At 52.9% G+C, this 13,519-nt stretch overlaps 1 protein-coding gene across 1 annotated transcript in view; it reads right to left on the bottom strand.

The window, feature by feature from the left end:
- LOC144142993 (putative acyl-CoA synthetase YngI) overlaps positions 1-6,627 on the bottom strand; it is a 32,908-nt gene extending 26,281 nt beyond the window's left edge. The window contains exons 1-4 of the mRNA XM_077674819.1: positions 6,519-6,627; positions 6,276-6,354; positions 2,477-2,648; positions 3-131 (exon numbers count right to left, since the gene is read on the bottom strand). Coding sequence (XP_077530945.1) covers positions 3-131; positions 2,477-2,648; positions 6,276-6,354; positions 6,519-6,627 — 489 coding nt within the window. The remainder of the gene's footprint in view (positions 1-2; positions 132-2,476; positions 2,649-6,275; positions 6,355-6,518) is intronic.
- Between the last annotated feature and the right edge of the window lie 6,892 nt (positions 6,628-13,519).

Raw genomic sequence — 13,519 nt, 5'->3', positions numbered from 1 at the left:
ACCAGAACGAGGCCCGCCTTGGCGGTGGCGAACTGCACGACCGGCCACTCATAGATGTTGGTCGACAGGAATGCAATTTTGGTTCCCAGAGGCAGTCCGAGGTAGACAAGCGCGGCTGCCAGCTGGTCAATCTGCGGAGCAAGCATTGTGCACCCTGTTCAAGTCAATAGAGAGTTTTATCATACCGTGCGTTCCGTAAGTTCTATATGTTCCGTTTGTTCTGGGACCCGGCTGGGCATGTGCGCATTCGTTCCGGCCGGGTGGCTTAGTTCCGCTGACGGCCGTCCGACCCGCGAGCGCATGCATACTCTGTTCTTTGTACAAGCAGAACATACGGAACCCACGGAATGTACAGCATGCTAAAACTGTCTATACTCGGGAACAAGTTAAGAACGGCAATAGCTCATGTACGGTATCACTCCGCCTAAGCGATCGGACCCAGATGTCAACGGGCGCGCGCGTTTTGAAAGGAGACTGCTATGGATGCGTGGTACTCTCTGCCTTTCCTCATGTAGTTTGTTTGTCGTCGCTGCAATGGTTTATAACTATTATAAATCCAAAAAATTACTAAGACGGCTCTTGCGGTGTTCAAAATATTCCCAGTAACGCACTACTTGCGCCGCGAGGAGTAACATCCGGCTGCGGTGACGAGGCACAGTGGCAACTTCCGTTGCCGTTCTTTAGTTGTAACCGGGTATAGTAGTTCATGGAGTGCATCACTCCGCCGCAGCGACGGGCGCGGGTGTAAATGCGCGCGCGTTTCGAAAGTCATCGCGGCTAAGTGGATCACGAAGACAAAATACGAGTCTACAGGGCTACGTAAGTGCCAATGCCGCTTAAATCAGCTGGCTATATATAGTGTCGCAGACAAGCCCAACGCGCTCGACAGCTGTGTTGAGCAGCGTCTGTAGGCGAAGTGCCGCTTTCACTGCTGCTATGTTTACGTGTTCATTCGTCAGTTTCATCGGCCTTATAGGAACTGTGGATCACATGACCTACATGGTTCGTGCACCTGCACTACACAGAGTCCACCTCCCCACTGACTCCCACGCCGGCTTCAATACCTTATATGCGGTGGTGGGCCTTTCACAAGCGGGGAGCAATATTTTCTTGGTATTTTTTTGAGAAAGACACCGGGCCATGCTCAAGCCTACAAAGCTCCGCTGTTAATAAGTTATAATAGTTCGTAATATTTTAAACACCGGGACGTATGAAGCGTCCCCGCGCTCGTCGAAAATGTTCAAGCCCACGTCCCTGCAAAAAGGTAAAAAAGACAAACCAAATTTGGAGGTCTTTTAGATCCTTTTTAGTAGGTTTTAACACCACAATTTGTAGCATTGCACCCATGGGGTAAAAAGGGTGTTGAAATAATTGGAGGGTGTTGAGAGGGTGTGGAATGGGTGTTTCGTATTTATTAACTTTCATGACTTATTGAGCATAATAACTACAGCACTTACTCACTCCGCTTCGCGATTAAGAAGTATTTTGCAAACCCGCACGTACACTTGCATATGCTGACACTAAATTTTATCATTCTAAAATTAGCACTAAAATATTTGATTTTTACGACAAGCCCACCGACTGTACAAAAGACTTTCCTCTGCTGCCTATAAAAGCAATAAAATTAGGTGAAGTGAAGTCAGTAAGTATGAACTCGCTCCCCTGTCAATCCCATTGGTTTTCTTGCTGAAATAATTTGTTGTCCAACTGTCGCTTGTGCGGGCTGAATGTATCTGTATATCGCAGGATGCGCTCAGACGATGCACACTGTCACGCGTAGCTGCGCTGCCCCGACACTTATGTTAGGGGGTTAAGCTGCCTTAGTCCCTTATTTTAGGGTGTTCAGAAGGAGACCCTTTCTTAATCTATATACCCTTTTTTAGTTAAAACACCTTTTAAAGGTGTTTGTCTCGGGGCAAGATTTTTACGCCCTCTACGGCTAAAAAGTATGTGAAAAAGTTTAGTTTGTACACTAATCTTGAGAGAACACTCTCTACGCCGAATAATCCGAGAACTGTTAGAAAATTAGGGAATAAAAGCCGAAAATGTATTTCGCTGGAGCCTGAAAGCATCTCTGCCGATTGCTTTTTCCAGAAGGTCATCCAGAACCTCGTCATGACCTCATAGATAAAGTTCGAACGTACAGTTGGAAACAGACTTGTCTATTCCAACGAGTTCAACTTGAACTGGTTACCTCTGAGAACCATGGGTTCAGACATTTTACAAATACACTGAAGACATTGAGACTTCAGAGCACCGCAGAAGCTTTCTTCAAACCCCGTTCGGGCGGGGCAGGCTATAAGGCTGCAAGTACTGAAGCACTGTTATAGGAAATTGTGTTGCCCTATGTACTGCCGCTATAGCAATGATTTAACGCCAATGAAGAATGTGGGGGGTTTGGCCGCACTACTCGACACCTTACGTGCATCTTTGCTCACAGTGTTCGCTAACGATTTTAGAAGATGCAGGCACGCACGTCGTGTTTGAGCTGCGAGTACGTCTTGGAGATGCCTTGGTGGCAGGACACGACGGCCACGTTGTCTCCTTTGGCGTCGGCCGTCCTGTCGACCACCTGGCCTACCGTGAGCGGCAGCAAGGGAATGTTGCTGGCCCCGCGGCAGTAGCTGACGCCCGACGAGGCTGCGCGCCTACGAGAAGCATCATCATCATCATAATTATCATCACTACACTTTAATTGTGCGAAACCCATGAATGGTCCCTTCAGGTATAACTAATAGCCAACGCTTGGAGGTCCGAAGACGCTCCTAAACTCCAATAGGCTGCACTGCGCTACATTGTAAAAGTTCGAACGAAAAGTTCAAATTCAAATTTGAATAAATTTGAATTTGAATTTGAATTGCGAACTCGCTTCCCACTAATAGGCTTGTCGGTTCTTGATGAAATCCTAAATGTTTCTGAAATGATTGATGCACCAACAATATTAATTAATTGTTCATAAACGGTTACATCTTCGCCGTCACCGTAATCACTTGCAATTTGTTCATTTTTACGTCTAAATGCTGGTTAGTTTAATGGTCCGCTTAACGGTTTAAAGGACAAAAATCTTTTTTGAGCAACCTCAATGCGAAAACTTTGGCCTGTCTGTCTGCGACTCAATACAGATGTCCGGTCACAAAAAAAAAAAAAAAAAGGAACCTGATAGAATGCCTGAGCACGAAGCCCAAAGGCAAAAGCGTTACGAACAACTCAAACTGCTGCCGTGACCCCCACATGCCTTTATTACTTAGCGCAATAGAGACCTGAGGCATACTTGAGGCAAAATATGCGTATTTCAGCGAGATTTCCAGCGTTATTGTAATTAATGATACTCGCAGGATTGGTTTTCACGATAGCAAACGAAAAACATCCCGACAAAAAGGTGTCGGAGACAGGGGAAATAAAATTAAACACTAAAACAAAACATGTCGGCTTGGCGTGCTCCAAGAACGCCAAAAACACAAGGCCCATCAGGCGGCTCGCCAGCAGTGAAAACACGAGAAAAAGGAAATGAAATTCAATAAACCGGAAACTGTTCTCATCATGAGAGGATGGAGCGGGGAGGAGGAGAGTGTGAAGAGTGGGAGGGGGAGACAGAAAATGGCGCTACGTGGCAGCCCTGGCAGAAGACTGTCATTTTTCGACCACCCTAGGAGCGAGGCAAGAAGATATGCAGCCATTTTTTTTTCTCGCCCGTATGGTCGAGAGAGTCACCTGTTAACTTTCCTATAGGACTCAGCCCTTGATGACCCACTGATTTCAGAACCATCGTGCGTCAATACCAAAAGCTTTACAAATACATATCAACGCTCACAGCGGCCTAGTTTGCTTATTTTAGAGATATGTCACTACTGTTATGATAAAAAAAAAATACGCCATGTTCACACGGGGGAATCATGAGTAGGATGCGAAGCAGCAATGAGGGGTGGGTTGTGTGTAAGTTCTTGGATGGTGTTAGAGTAAGTAGACGTGCGGGTAGGGTGGTAATGTGCACACCTGGTTTATACGGCTGTGAGGAGGAGAATGGAGCAGAGATGCGCGTGCGCAGTGGAGGTGTGGACGCCGGCGCAACACCGCTTCTCTGCGCTGACGTTTATGTTCCCCTTCACGTGCACGGAGTTCGGGATGCACTGCTCGCGTTTCGCGGCAGCGGCTCGTGGGTGGTGGTGGTGATTTAGGGAAGAGAAAAGAGCTGGGGATATTGTTGAACTCAGTCAGGGAGTTCACCCTCATACAATCCAGTCCAGGGAAGGGAAGGGAGGTTTCAAAGGATAGGAAGAGAGGGGGGCACAGTCTATGTAGCGTTCGTTTCGTCCAAGGCACGACAGCTACAAACTTTGCACTAGTCCTGTCACAACTAGGAAGGGGCTGGAAGACCTCCCGTCGTAAAGTGTCCGATCCCGTGGGGAACAGGAAGTCTTCCAGCTTGTGGAATTGGTACACCGAGCCGCTGGAATGCGGTCCGGAGTTCCTCTCTCGTGGTGTCGTGCTGGCGGCAAGACCACAGTAAGTGCTCGAGCGTCTCGGGCTCTGGGCAGTCGGCGTAGGTGGGGGACGCCCGGCGGCCCTGGTGGTGCAGGCGGGCTCCGACGTTGCAGCAATTAAGCCGCAGGCGAAGCAGGAGCGACCTGGCGTCTCTACCGATGCGGCCGGGCAGGAGCCGTGGTGCCTGACCACTGACCACCCGAGCATCTGGATGTTTACCCTCCACCACTCGGGCCAGGATAGTCCTTGCAGCTTCTAACGACACCACATCCCGAGAGGCTGGTACCCCTCCCTGGCGAGCAGCGCCCTTGGCCAGGGCGTCTGCAACCTCGTTGCCCGTGATGCCGACGTGCGATGGTAGCCAGTGAAGTCGCAGTGGACACCCCTGGGACTCCACTGCATGGAGCTTGGCCGCCAGTGACCGCTCCACATAGCCGCTGGAGCTGGCTGGCTGGTCGGCAGCTCTTAGACGGAGGAGGGCAGGCCGAGAGTCAGTCAGGATGATGGCCCCCCGGTCGTGGGCCCCCTGCTTAAGAAGAAGATACGCGGCCAAGTGGAGTCCAGCCAGCTCTGCGTAGGTGGATGAGGCCGGGAAGGGGACGCTGCACACCCGGCTGCTGCCAAGTTCCAGGGCCGTGCAGGCAGCTCCGGCTCTGCCCGTCGACTGTTGCACGGAGCCATCCGTGTACACCTGCAGAAGTCCGGCACCGTCGTCCTGTAGCAGGGCGGCCACCTCTTGGTAGGGGGCCTGGGGTGGAGTGGACCTCTTGCACGGACCCCCCCCCCCCCGCCCCCCGGCAATGTGGTGGCGATGCGTAGAACCTGCCCCGTGCCTGGTGGTGGTGGTGCAGGCGGGGCCGATGCGGAAGCTCGATATGGCTCTCGTAGGTACTAAGCAGCATGCCCATGCGAGAGTTGGGCCGGCTGCCGTAGCGCTGGAGGAGTGCCGCGCCGTCCGGTGTGCCCTGCAGGCGGTGGATGTGGTGGTGCCCCACTTGCAGGGCCCGCATTTGCCCTCCTCTGTGCGGCCTTGAGAATGGAGGAGATACGCGCATGCGCAGTGGTGTTGTGGACGCCGGCGCAACACCGCTTCTCTGCGGTGACGTTTACGTTCCGCTTCACGTGCACGGAGTTCGGGATGCGCTGCTCGCCGCTGCCGTTTCGCGGCAGCGGCTCGTGCCCTCCTCTGTGCGGTCTTGAGAATGGAGGAGAGACGCGCATGCGCAGTGGAGGTGTGCGGCGTTCGGGATGCGCTGCTCGCCGCTGCCGTTTCGCGGCAGCGGCTCGTGCTCTCCTCTGTGTGGCCTTGAGAATGGAGGAGAGACGCGCATGTGCAGTGGAGGTGTGGACGCCGGCGCAACAACGCGGGACAAGGCTCGACCATAAGACGCTTCGCATCTAAAAAATATAACTCTTGCTTGTTAGACAGCGCCATCCAGATAAACCAGGTAAACCAAAATGCGTTCATTGTTTATTTTTATCTCAATAATGAAGTGGTACATTTCTAAAAGACGCAAACTTGGCCGTTAGGAACATTTATATGAATTTGTAAAACCTTTCGTATCGATGGACGACGCCTTTTAGGCCTGTGGGTGATGAATTAGTACGTCCCATAGGAATGTGATCTGGTGAGTCCCCCTTAAATCACCCATGTCATAACAAACGGTGTGTTAAATGTCTTCAACAGCATAGCACTTTTTCGTGGCACGTCGCCCGCTTTACATATGCCCCATGCTTCTCTCGTTTCGTTAGCGTCGGAAATTTCCACCTTGGATAGCCCTGAATAGTCTTACCACGAGATGCGGTGAATTGGTGCCTGCTGGTGCCTCAGATGCCGTTCACACGCCTCGCATGGGCTCCCGCTTCTTCGACCTTTTCAGCTCACAGAGTGCATCGATGGCCCTAAAACAGACATCGCCGCCTTCCTAACATCACGGCCGAAACGTCGGTACCAAGTACGTTGTCCTCCGAGTAAGCGTTTCCTTAAAACTGCTCTTCGAAGTGACGACCACGCCGAGAGCCGCAGCTAGGCCTACCCCCGCCCCGCCGGCTGCCGCCGCAGCTGCGCCGGTGCTCCCGTGGCACGTGCACCACCGGCGCCAGCCTCCTCCGACCGCAGCGCTCGTGCCTGCTCGCTAGCTCCATGGCTACCGACGCCCTGGCCGAGCCTACCGTCAACCTTTCTACCAGCGACGGCCGCATGGAATACACTGTAGACGGTGAAGACATCGACCCCAACGAGCTCGCTACTCCAGGATGGCTCGATGTAAGACGGAAACAATCATCGTTTATGGCAGCCAACCAAGCGCCAGCGTCTGCTGCAATCTCCCAACCGTCGGCCTCGGGCTCCAGTCCCAAGCGTGGCCAGCGCTCTCCTAAACGTCGGACGCCGGTGACTCCATTACCAGCGACCGACGTGAAAATAATTCTTCGACCACGTGGAGGCCTCGCCCTTGCTACAGTATCTGCAGCGGTTTTAGCCGACACCATTCAACGGCAGGCTGCGCTACCAATGATCCCAGACGACCAAGTGCGAATACACACGGTCTCCAACTTCATCGTTGTGAGTACGCCCTCTGAGGAGCGAGCACGATCCTACGAGAAGCTTGAAACCCTCCTCCTAAATGGGAAACAGTATCCTGTGAGCACACACATTGCCGTACCGGCGAACACCGTCACCGGCCTCATCTTCAATATCCCCCCGGACGACACCCCGGCGCAAATAATGGAGAGTGTGTGCAACTATAACCCTGACCTCCAAATACTAGACGTCAAGCGTCTAAACGCTTCGAACATCGCTCAAATTCTCTTCCATGGCACGCGGGTTCCTTTTTGGATCCGCTACCGCTCCGCCACCTACCGCTGCAGACCCTTTCGCCGCAAAACTGAGGCCTGCACGACATGCTGGCGGACAGGCCATCGCCAAGATGTGTGTCCGAACACCCAGACAACCCCCCAACGCTGCCCCAAGTGCGGACTTCCCAACGCCCCAGAAGACCACCCCTGCTCTCCCAAGTGCATTGTATGTGAGGGCCCACATGTCACCGGCACAGCTGAGTGCCCCCGCCGCTATCAGCCTCGACGCCAGCCTCCTACGTATGCCCAAGCCGCCGCCGGTAGACTCACTGCATCGGCGGCTGTGACTGGCACCCCGTCTACTGGTATTCCCCCCATGCCAACCCGCCACTCGCAGTTGAAACGTCCCCCTGACGGCAACAACCAAGCGAACACGAAAACGCAAGCCTTCAATCTGCCAAGCAATGTGCAACACCATCAGCAGGTGAGCACCCAGCGTTCCTCGCCTGGTGGGGCTCCGTCTCGATCCTCCTTTCCACCCCTTTCCCCAGACCCTTTGCTAGAAGAAGTAATGAAGGAGCTTCGGGCCCTCCGCGCAGAGGTCGCTACCCTGCGTCAAGAAAATGCTGCCCTTAAGCGGGAGCTCCAGCTTGCTAAGCTTCCCCCCTCTCATGCCCATAACCACCCGCCTGATGCCTCCGATCCAGCCGGTACTCCCCCTACTCCTCAGACAGTTGATAACTCCGACTCTCCTCCCCCTAAGCGCATAGCGGTATCTATCAATGAGTCACCATGTGCGATCGCATGTGATGAGAAATTTGCTATTCTTGAACGTTCCCTTGCTAGTCAAAGGGATGAATACTTGCACCTACATAACACCCTTCTAGCCAACCAAGCGGTGATGCAATCCACTTTGGAAACGATCAACCATAACCTTCGGCATTTCTTCGGAGCCCTGGACACCGCACAGAATGCCCCCCTTCCCTGTAACGATGGCAACGATGAATAGGCATGGCAACCCCCTTGTCGCGTGGCAGTGGAATTGCCGCGGTTTCTTCCGTAAGCGCCAAAATCTTCAACACCTAATTTCTGCTGAACCCTTACCCCCCGCTGTTATTGCCCTGCAAGAGCCTGGAAGAGAGGTCAAACTCACGGGGTATCAAGCTTTCCATACTCCTGGTAATAACTCAACGGCGGTTCTGGTACAGCGTAACATTCCCGCTGAGCACCACACATTTGCCGATATTGCGATACCACATGACTTCATCACCCTGTATCCACCAAAACGCTCTGCCTCTTGCCTTCATATACTTAACGTTTATAGTGGCCCTAAAGCGTCTAATCATACTTTTGGCACCCTTCTGATTCGGGCCACAAAAGCGGCAACTGGCCACCCCCTTCTTATACTTGGGGACTTTAACGCTCCTCACACAGCCTGGGGCTACAATCGCGTCACTAAGAAAGGCCGCTTACTTTGGGAAGCAATTCAGACTCGACGTTTAACAGTAGAATCTGACCCCTCTATTCCTACCAGAATAGGCAACAGTGTACAGGCAGACACCTCTCCTGACCTCACACTTTCCTTGCGCGTTACTGACCTGAAATGGCAATGTACTCCCCACAACCTAGGAAGCGATCACTTCATTATTCAGTCCACTTTGCGACTGCATTCTGCATTTACTCCAAAACTGCGGCAGACTCACATCACAAATTGGCCAGCCTTTCGGCTCTCATGTCAAGAACAAGCACCCCCTACCGATGATACTCCGGTTCAGGATTGGCTTAAACATCTACTCGAGATTAAGAAAGCCCACGATTCATCCTTAGACCCCGACATTCCTTCGAAAACTGTTGACCCTCACCTTCAGCATCTTTGGGCAGCGTATCAGGGCCTTCAGAAACGCTGGCGCCGTCAAAAGCACAATCGTCGTCTTCGACTGCGCATTGCTCATCTCCGCATCACTATTGAAAACTATGCGGCTGAACTGGCACGTGCGCAATGGGGTCAGTTCTGCGACAGCATGCGCGGCAACCTTAGCATGCGGCGCACCTGGGCCATTCTTCGCCACATGATTGATCCTTCTCATTCGAAATCAACCAGCCGCAATCGTCTTACCACCCTATTAAATAAATTTCCCGGCACAAGCGATCAGCTTCTCGCCCGTCTCAGGGAGCTTTACCTTGCCCAGGGCCCGCAGGAGCCCCTTTCACCATACACCGGCCAGCCCAATGAGACAATGGATCGTCCCATTTCCACAGCTGAAGTTCGCGCAGCCCTTCTTAAAATTCGCCCAAACTCAGCGCCAGGAGAGGATGGAACAACCAACAAGCTCCTTCGAAATCTAGACGATCAGTCCATAGAGGTCCTAACAGAATATTATAACAGTCACTGGGAGTCTGGGGAGCTCCCACCCGAATGGAAGCATGCTAAAGTCTCTTTCATTCCCAAGCCGGGTAAACCGCTCGCTCTTGAACAGCTTAGGCCCATTTCCCTCACATCGTGTGCGGGTAAGGTCCTCGAGATGATCGTACATGCCCGTTTGACCCAATATCTGGAGAGTAAGCAACAGTACCCGCACACAATGTTCGGATTTCGAGCCGGCCTTTCCACCCAAGACGTCTTATTGCAGCTCAAGCATGATCTTCTCCTTGCTCCCCCTACTGCCGACTCATCAGCCGTTCTAGCGCTAGACCTCCAAAAGGCCTTTGATCGGGTCTCCCACCACGCCATTCTGCGCCATTTGGCTGCTCTGTCTCCTGGAGCCCGCACCTACAACTACGTGCGGGCTTTTCTCGCTAATCGCACGGCCGTCATTCAGATTAATGATCTACGCTCCGACGTCATTCCGCTCCCCTCCATAGGCACCCCACAAGGAGCAGTTCTCTCCCCACTGCTCTTTAACATCGCTATGATAGACCTCCCTCGTCTTCTTGCTAATGTGCCCTCGCTTCGCCACAGTTTGTATGCCGACGACGTCACGCTGTGGGTTCCAGGCGGCAGTGACGCACACATTGAAACCACCCTCCAGCAGGGGGCAGATTGTGTTGCTGCCTATGCTCGTGATGTCGGTTTGACTTGTTCGCCCGAGAAGGCAGAGCTGCTGCTTCTCTTGCCCAACAGTCCCAAACGCGCCCGCGCAGCTCCGAACATTACCATCCGGCTGGATGATCACCCCGTTGCCCGAGTGCCCTGCCTTAAAATCCTAGGCCTCAATATCCAACAGAACCGCGCCAATACCACATTCCTCGCCAACCTAACATCCCAAGTCAATCAGACTATCAACCTTCTCCGCCGCATCACCACCCGCCACGAAGGGCTCAAGGAGGCAGAGCGATTGCGGCTGATACAGGCTTTTGTAATAAGTCGCATTACTTACTCTCTTCCTTATCTAGCACCGTCCTCTACGGAACTCAAAAAGGTGGATTGCCTCATTCGAAAAGTGTACAAGACGGCGCTCAGGATTCCGCAGAGCGCTGCCACCGCTCGTGTAGAATCGCTTGGTGTCTACAACACCGCATCTGAGCTCCTCGAAGCTCATCTTGTGAGCCAGTACGCCCGCCTTGCAACAACTTCAACAGGTCAATCTCTCCTCCGGCGACTTGCAATCAACTTACCTTTCGCTACAGAATCCTCTCTTGCCATTCCTAGCACTATCCATGACCTATTCATCGTTCGGCCCATTCCCCGTAACATGCACCCGACGCACAATCGAGCCCGCAGGGAGCAGCGTGCGCGGGCCCTTACGAAGCGATACCCAGAGCATCCGGCAACTGTTTATGTTGACGCGGCTAGCTACAGGCACCATGACGCCTACGCGGTCGCAATCATCAACGCTCCCAACAGTCCCCCTCTTACCACCCTCACCCTTCGCACTTCTTCCCCCGCGACTGCGGAAGAGGCGGCTATTGCTCTTGCATTAACACTGCGGCCTTCCCCTGCGATCATAATCTCCGATTCGAAGACGGCCATTCGAAATTTCGCCCGGGGCCGCATTTCTGCCCTGGCACTCAAAATCCTTCTTCAAAATCCCCCTGACTCCCCTACCGAGCTGGTATGGACCCCAGCCCACACGGGTGTGGGAGGGAACGAGGCAGCACACAGAGCCGCTCGAGAGCTCACCTTCCGAGCGGGTCCTAGCCTTGAACCCTTCCATGGAGCCCTGTCAGCTCGAGATCGGCTCCTTTCCTTTCATGAGATTACGTCTCATTACCGCCTCTCCCGCCGTCTACTGCCCCCTGCACACCCGGCACTCTCTCACACCGAAGAACGCCTATGGCGCTTAGTGCAAACGTACACCCTTCCTTGCCTGTCCCGCCTGCACCGCTTGTACCCCGGTCTGTACCCTTCACCCCACTGCCCCGCTTGTGGGGTGGTCCAAACCATGGATCACCTCCTCTGGCAATGCCCCCACAACCCATTCCCCCCATATCGAGACGGTGAGCACTGGGCGAGGGCGTTGGGCAGCTCTGATTCGGCGGTGCAAGATGCCATCGTCGCCCGGGCTGCCAAAGTCACCGGGGACCTTCCTCCCTCGGTCACCACCCCTCCCCAGAATTAGCCCTTGCGGCAATAAAAGTTTTGTCTCTCTCTCTCTCTCTCTCTCGCCAGAGCCCGAGACGTGGCCAGGAGGAAAGTCCTTGCAGCGTGCCTGCTCAACCCGTGAGAAGACATGGTCACTTGCCGGTGCTGATTTGTCAAGTTCGGAATTCTCGGGCGCGGCGAGAGCCAGTCACGACGATGCCGGTAGAATGGGAAGGATAGAGTTCCGCTTGTGTACGGTCGCGCGACGCCAACTGCACGGGCACCTTGGCCCCGCCAAACACCGATCGAGGACGCCAGCTGTTATTTGCAGCGGGTTTTCCTCTTCGCTTGACGCGACGGGCTTTAATTTTCCGGTGGGGCTTCCAGCCAATTTTTCACGGGTTCAGCCTGGCAGCAGAGGCCATTGCTTGCTAGGCGATGATGATGTTAAGGGTTTTCATAAGAGAAGGGGGTGGGAAGATAAAACTGGAGTTAGGCTCCATACTAATACCGCCAATGGGTCCTCGTGATCAAAAAGGGGATACCGCGACGCTTGACTCGACAGTGTTTCTAATGAATGGATTAATTTTTGTGTAAATGTATACTAGAGAATGTAGTCACCACGTGCTCTAGTACGTTTGGGCATTTGTCGGGGTATGCGCCATAAAGTGGTGCAGGCAGGAGCGACATCGACGCTCACCGGCTGAACTAACTCTGGGCATGCGTAAATGGTATGTGCCATATGTTGTGGCCAGGAAAGCACCATCAACAAGGGTTCCCACGAACCTTTGCTGACGGTGGTTCGACCTTGGGCTCGACCTCTGTTTGCGGGATTGGGAGGAGGTTTTATTGCGAGCCGCAAAATTTGCTTCCCAACTTCAACAAGAGAGAGAGAGAGAGAGAGAGAGAGAGAGAGAGAGAGAGAGAGAGAGAGAGAGAGAGAGAGAGAGAGAGAGGGGGGGGGGCAGGGAGTTAGCTTATTGTAACAAACTGATAGTTCAGCCGTCACTCGGTCGTATGGGTTGGCCTCAGTACGTGCACTTTAGCCTTCGCTGCATGCCTGGCCCGGGCGACCCGAGAGATCTTGTCAACGTGATGGAAGCTGGTTAAACGTGGTTAAATATGCAATGAAGTTAATCTGCTCTCTTTGCTGATACACTGGGGGGAAATGAGCGGAACGCACTTTCTATAGCAAATTGGAATAATGGTCATTCTACAAAGTATTTCTTGTTCTTGTCGGCCTGGGAAAAAAAAAAAAAAACCAAAGTATTAAGAACGGGTATACTCAGGCGTCCGGTTTTGTGCGAGCCCTTGAATAGCAGGAACATTACGTCCTTATCGTCTTGATGTTCTCAGACAGACGCAGGGGTTTCACGCCATTTTATATTATATTAGACACTCACCTCACTTATCTACAAATTCTGCTGCTATCACATCACACTGTGATAGTCAGACGTCTGTGGCGTCACCTGATGATGAAGAGGTGAAGGCGATGAAGAGGCTGGCCCCACAAAACGGGCCGTCATGATTCTGTAAGTAAGGAGTCTCCAAATACTGCACACACCTGTATTGTCACCGATCTGGGAATAGGCGGCGTGATGTTGGAACGCTTGAGTAAAAAGCGCTTAGAAGCAAAGACGTATAAAACAGAAACGTTTCCCTGAACTGAAGTGGCTAAAAGAAAAAAAACATTTTTTCACTAAGAATTAACATTCCTTA

This window comes from Haemaphysalis longicornis, unplaced genomic scaffold, assembly GCF_048455015.1.
Source record: "Haemaphysalis longicornis isolate Haplotype H1 unplaced genomic scaffold, Haemaphysalis longicornis Haplotype H1 scaffold_6, whole genome shotgun sequence".
Lineage (NCBI taxonomy): Eukaryota > Metazoa > Arthropoda > Arachnida > Ixodida > Ixodidae > Haemaphysalis > Haemaphysalis longicornis.
Note: the sequence above shows the minus strand (reverse complement) of the source record. Positions and strands in the feature narration are given on the sequence as shown.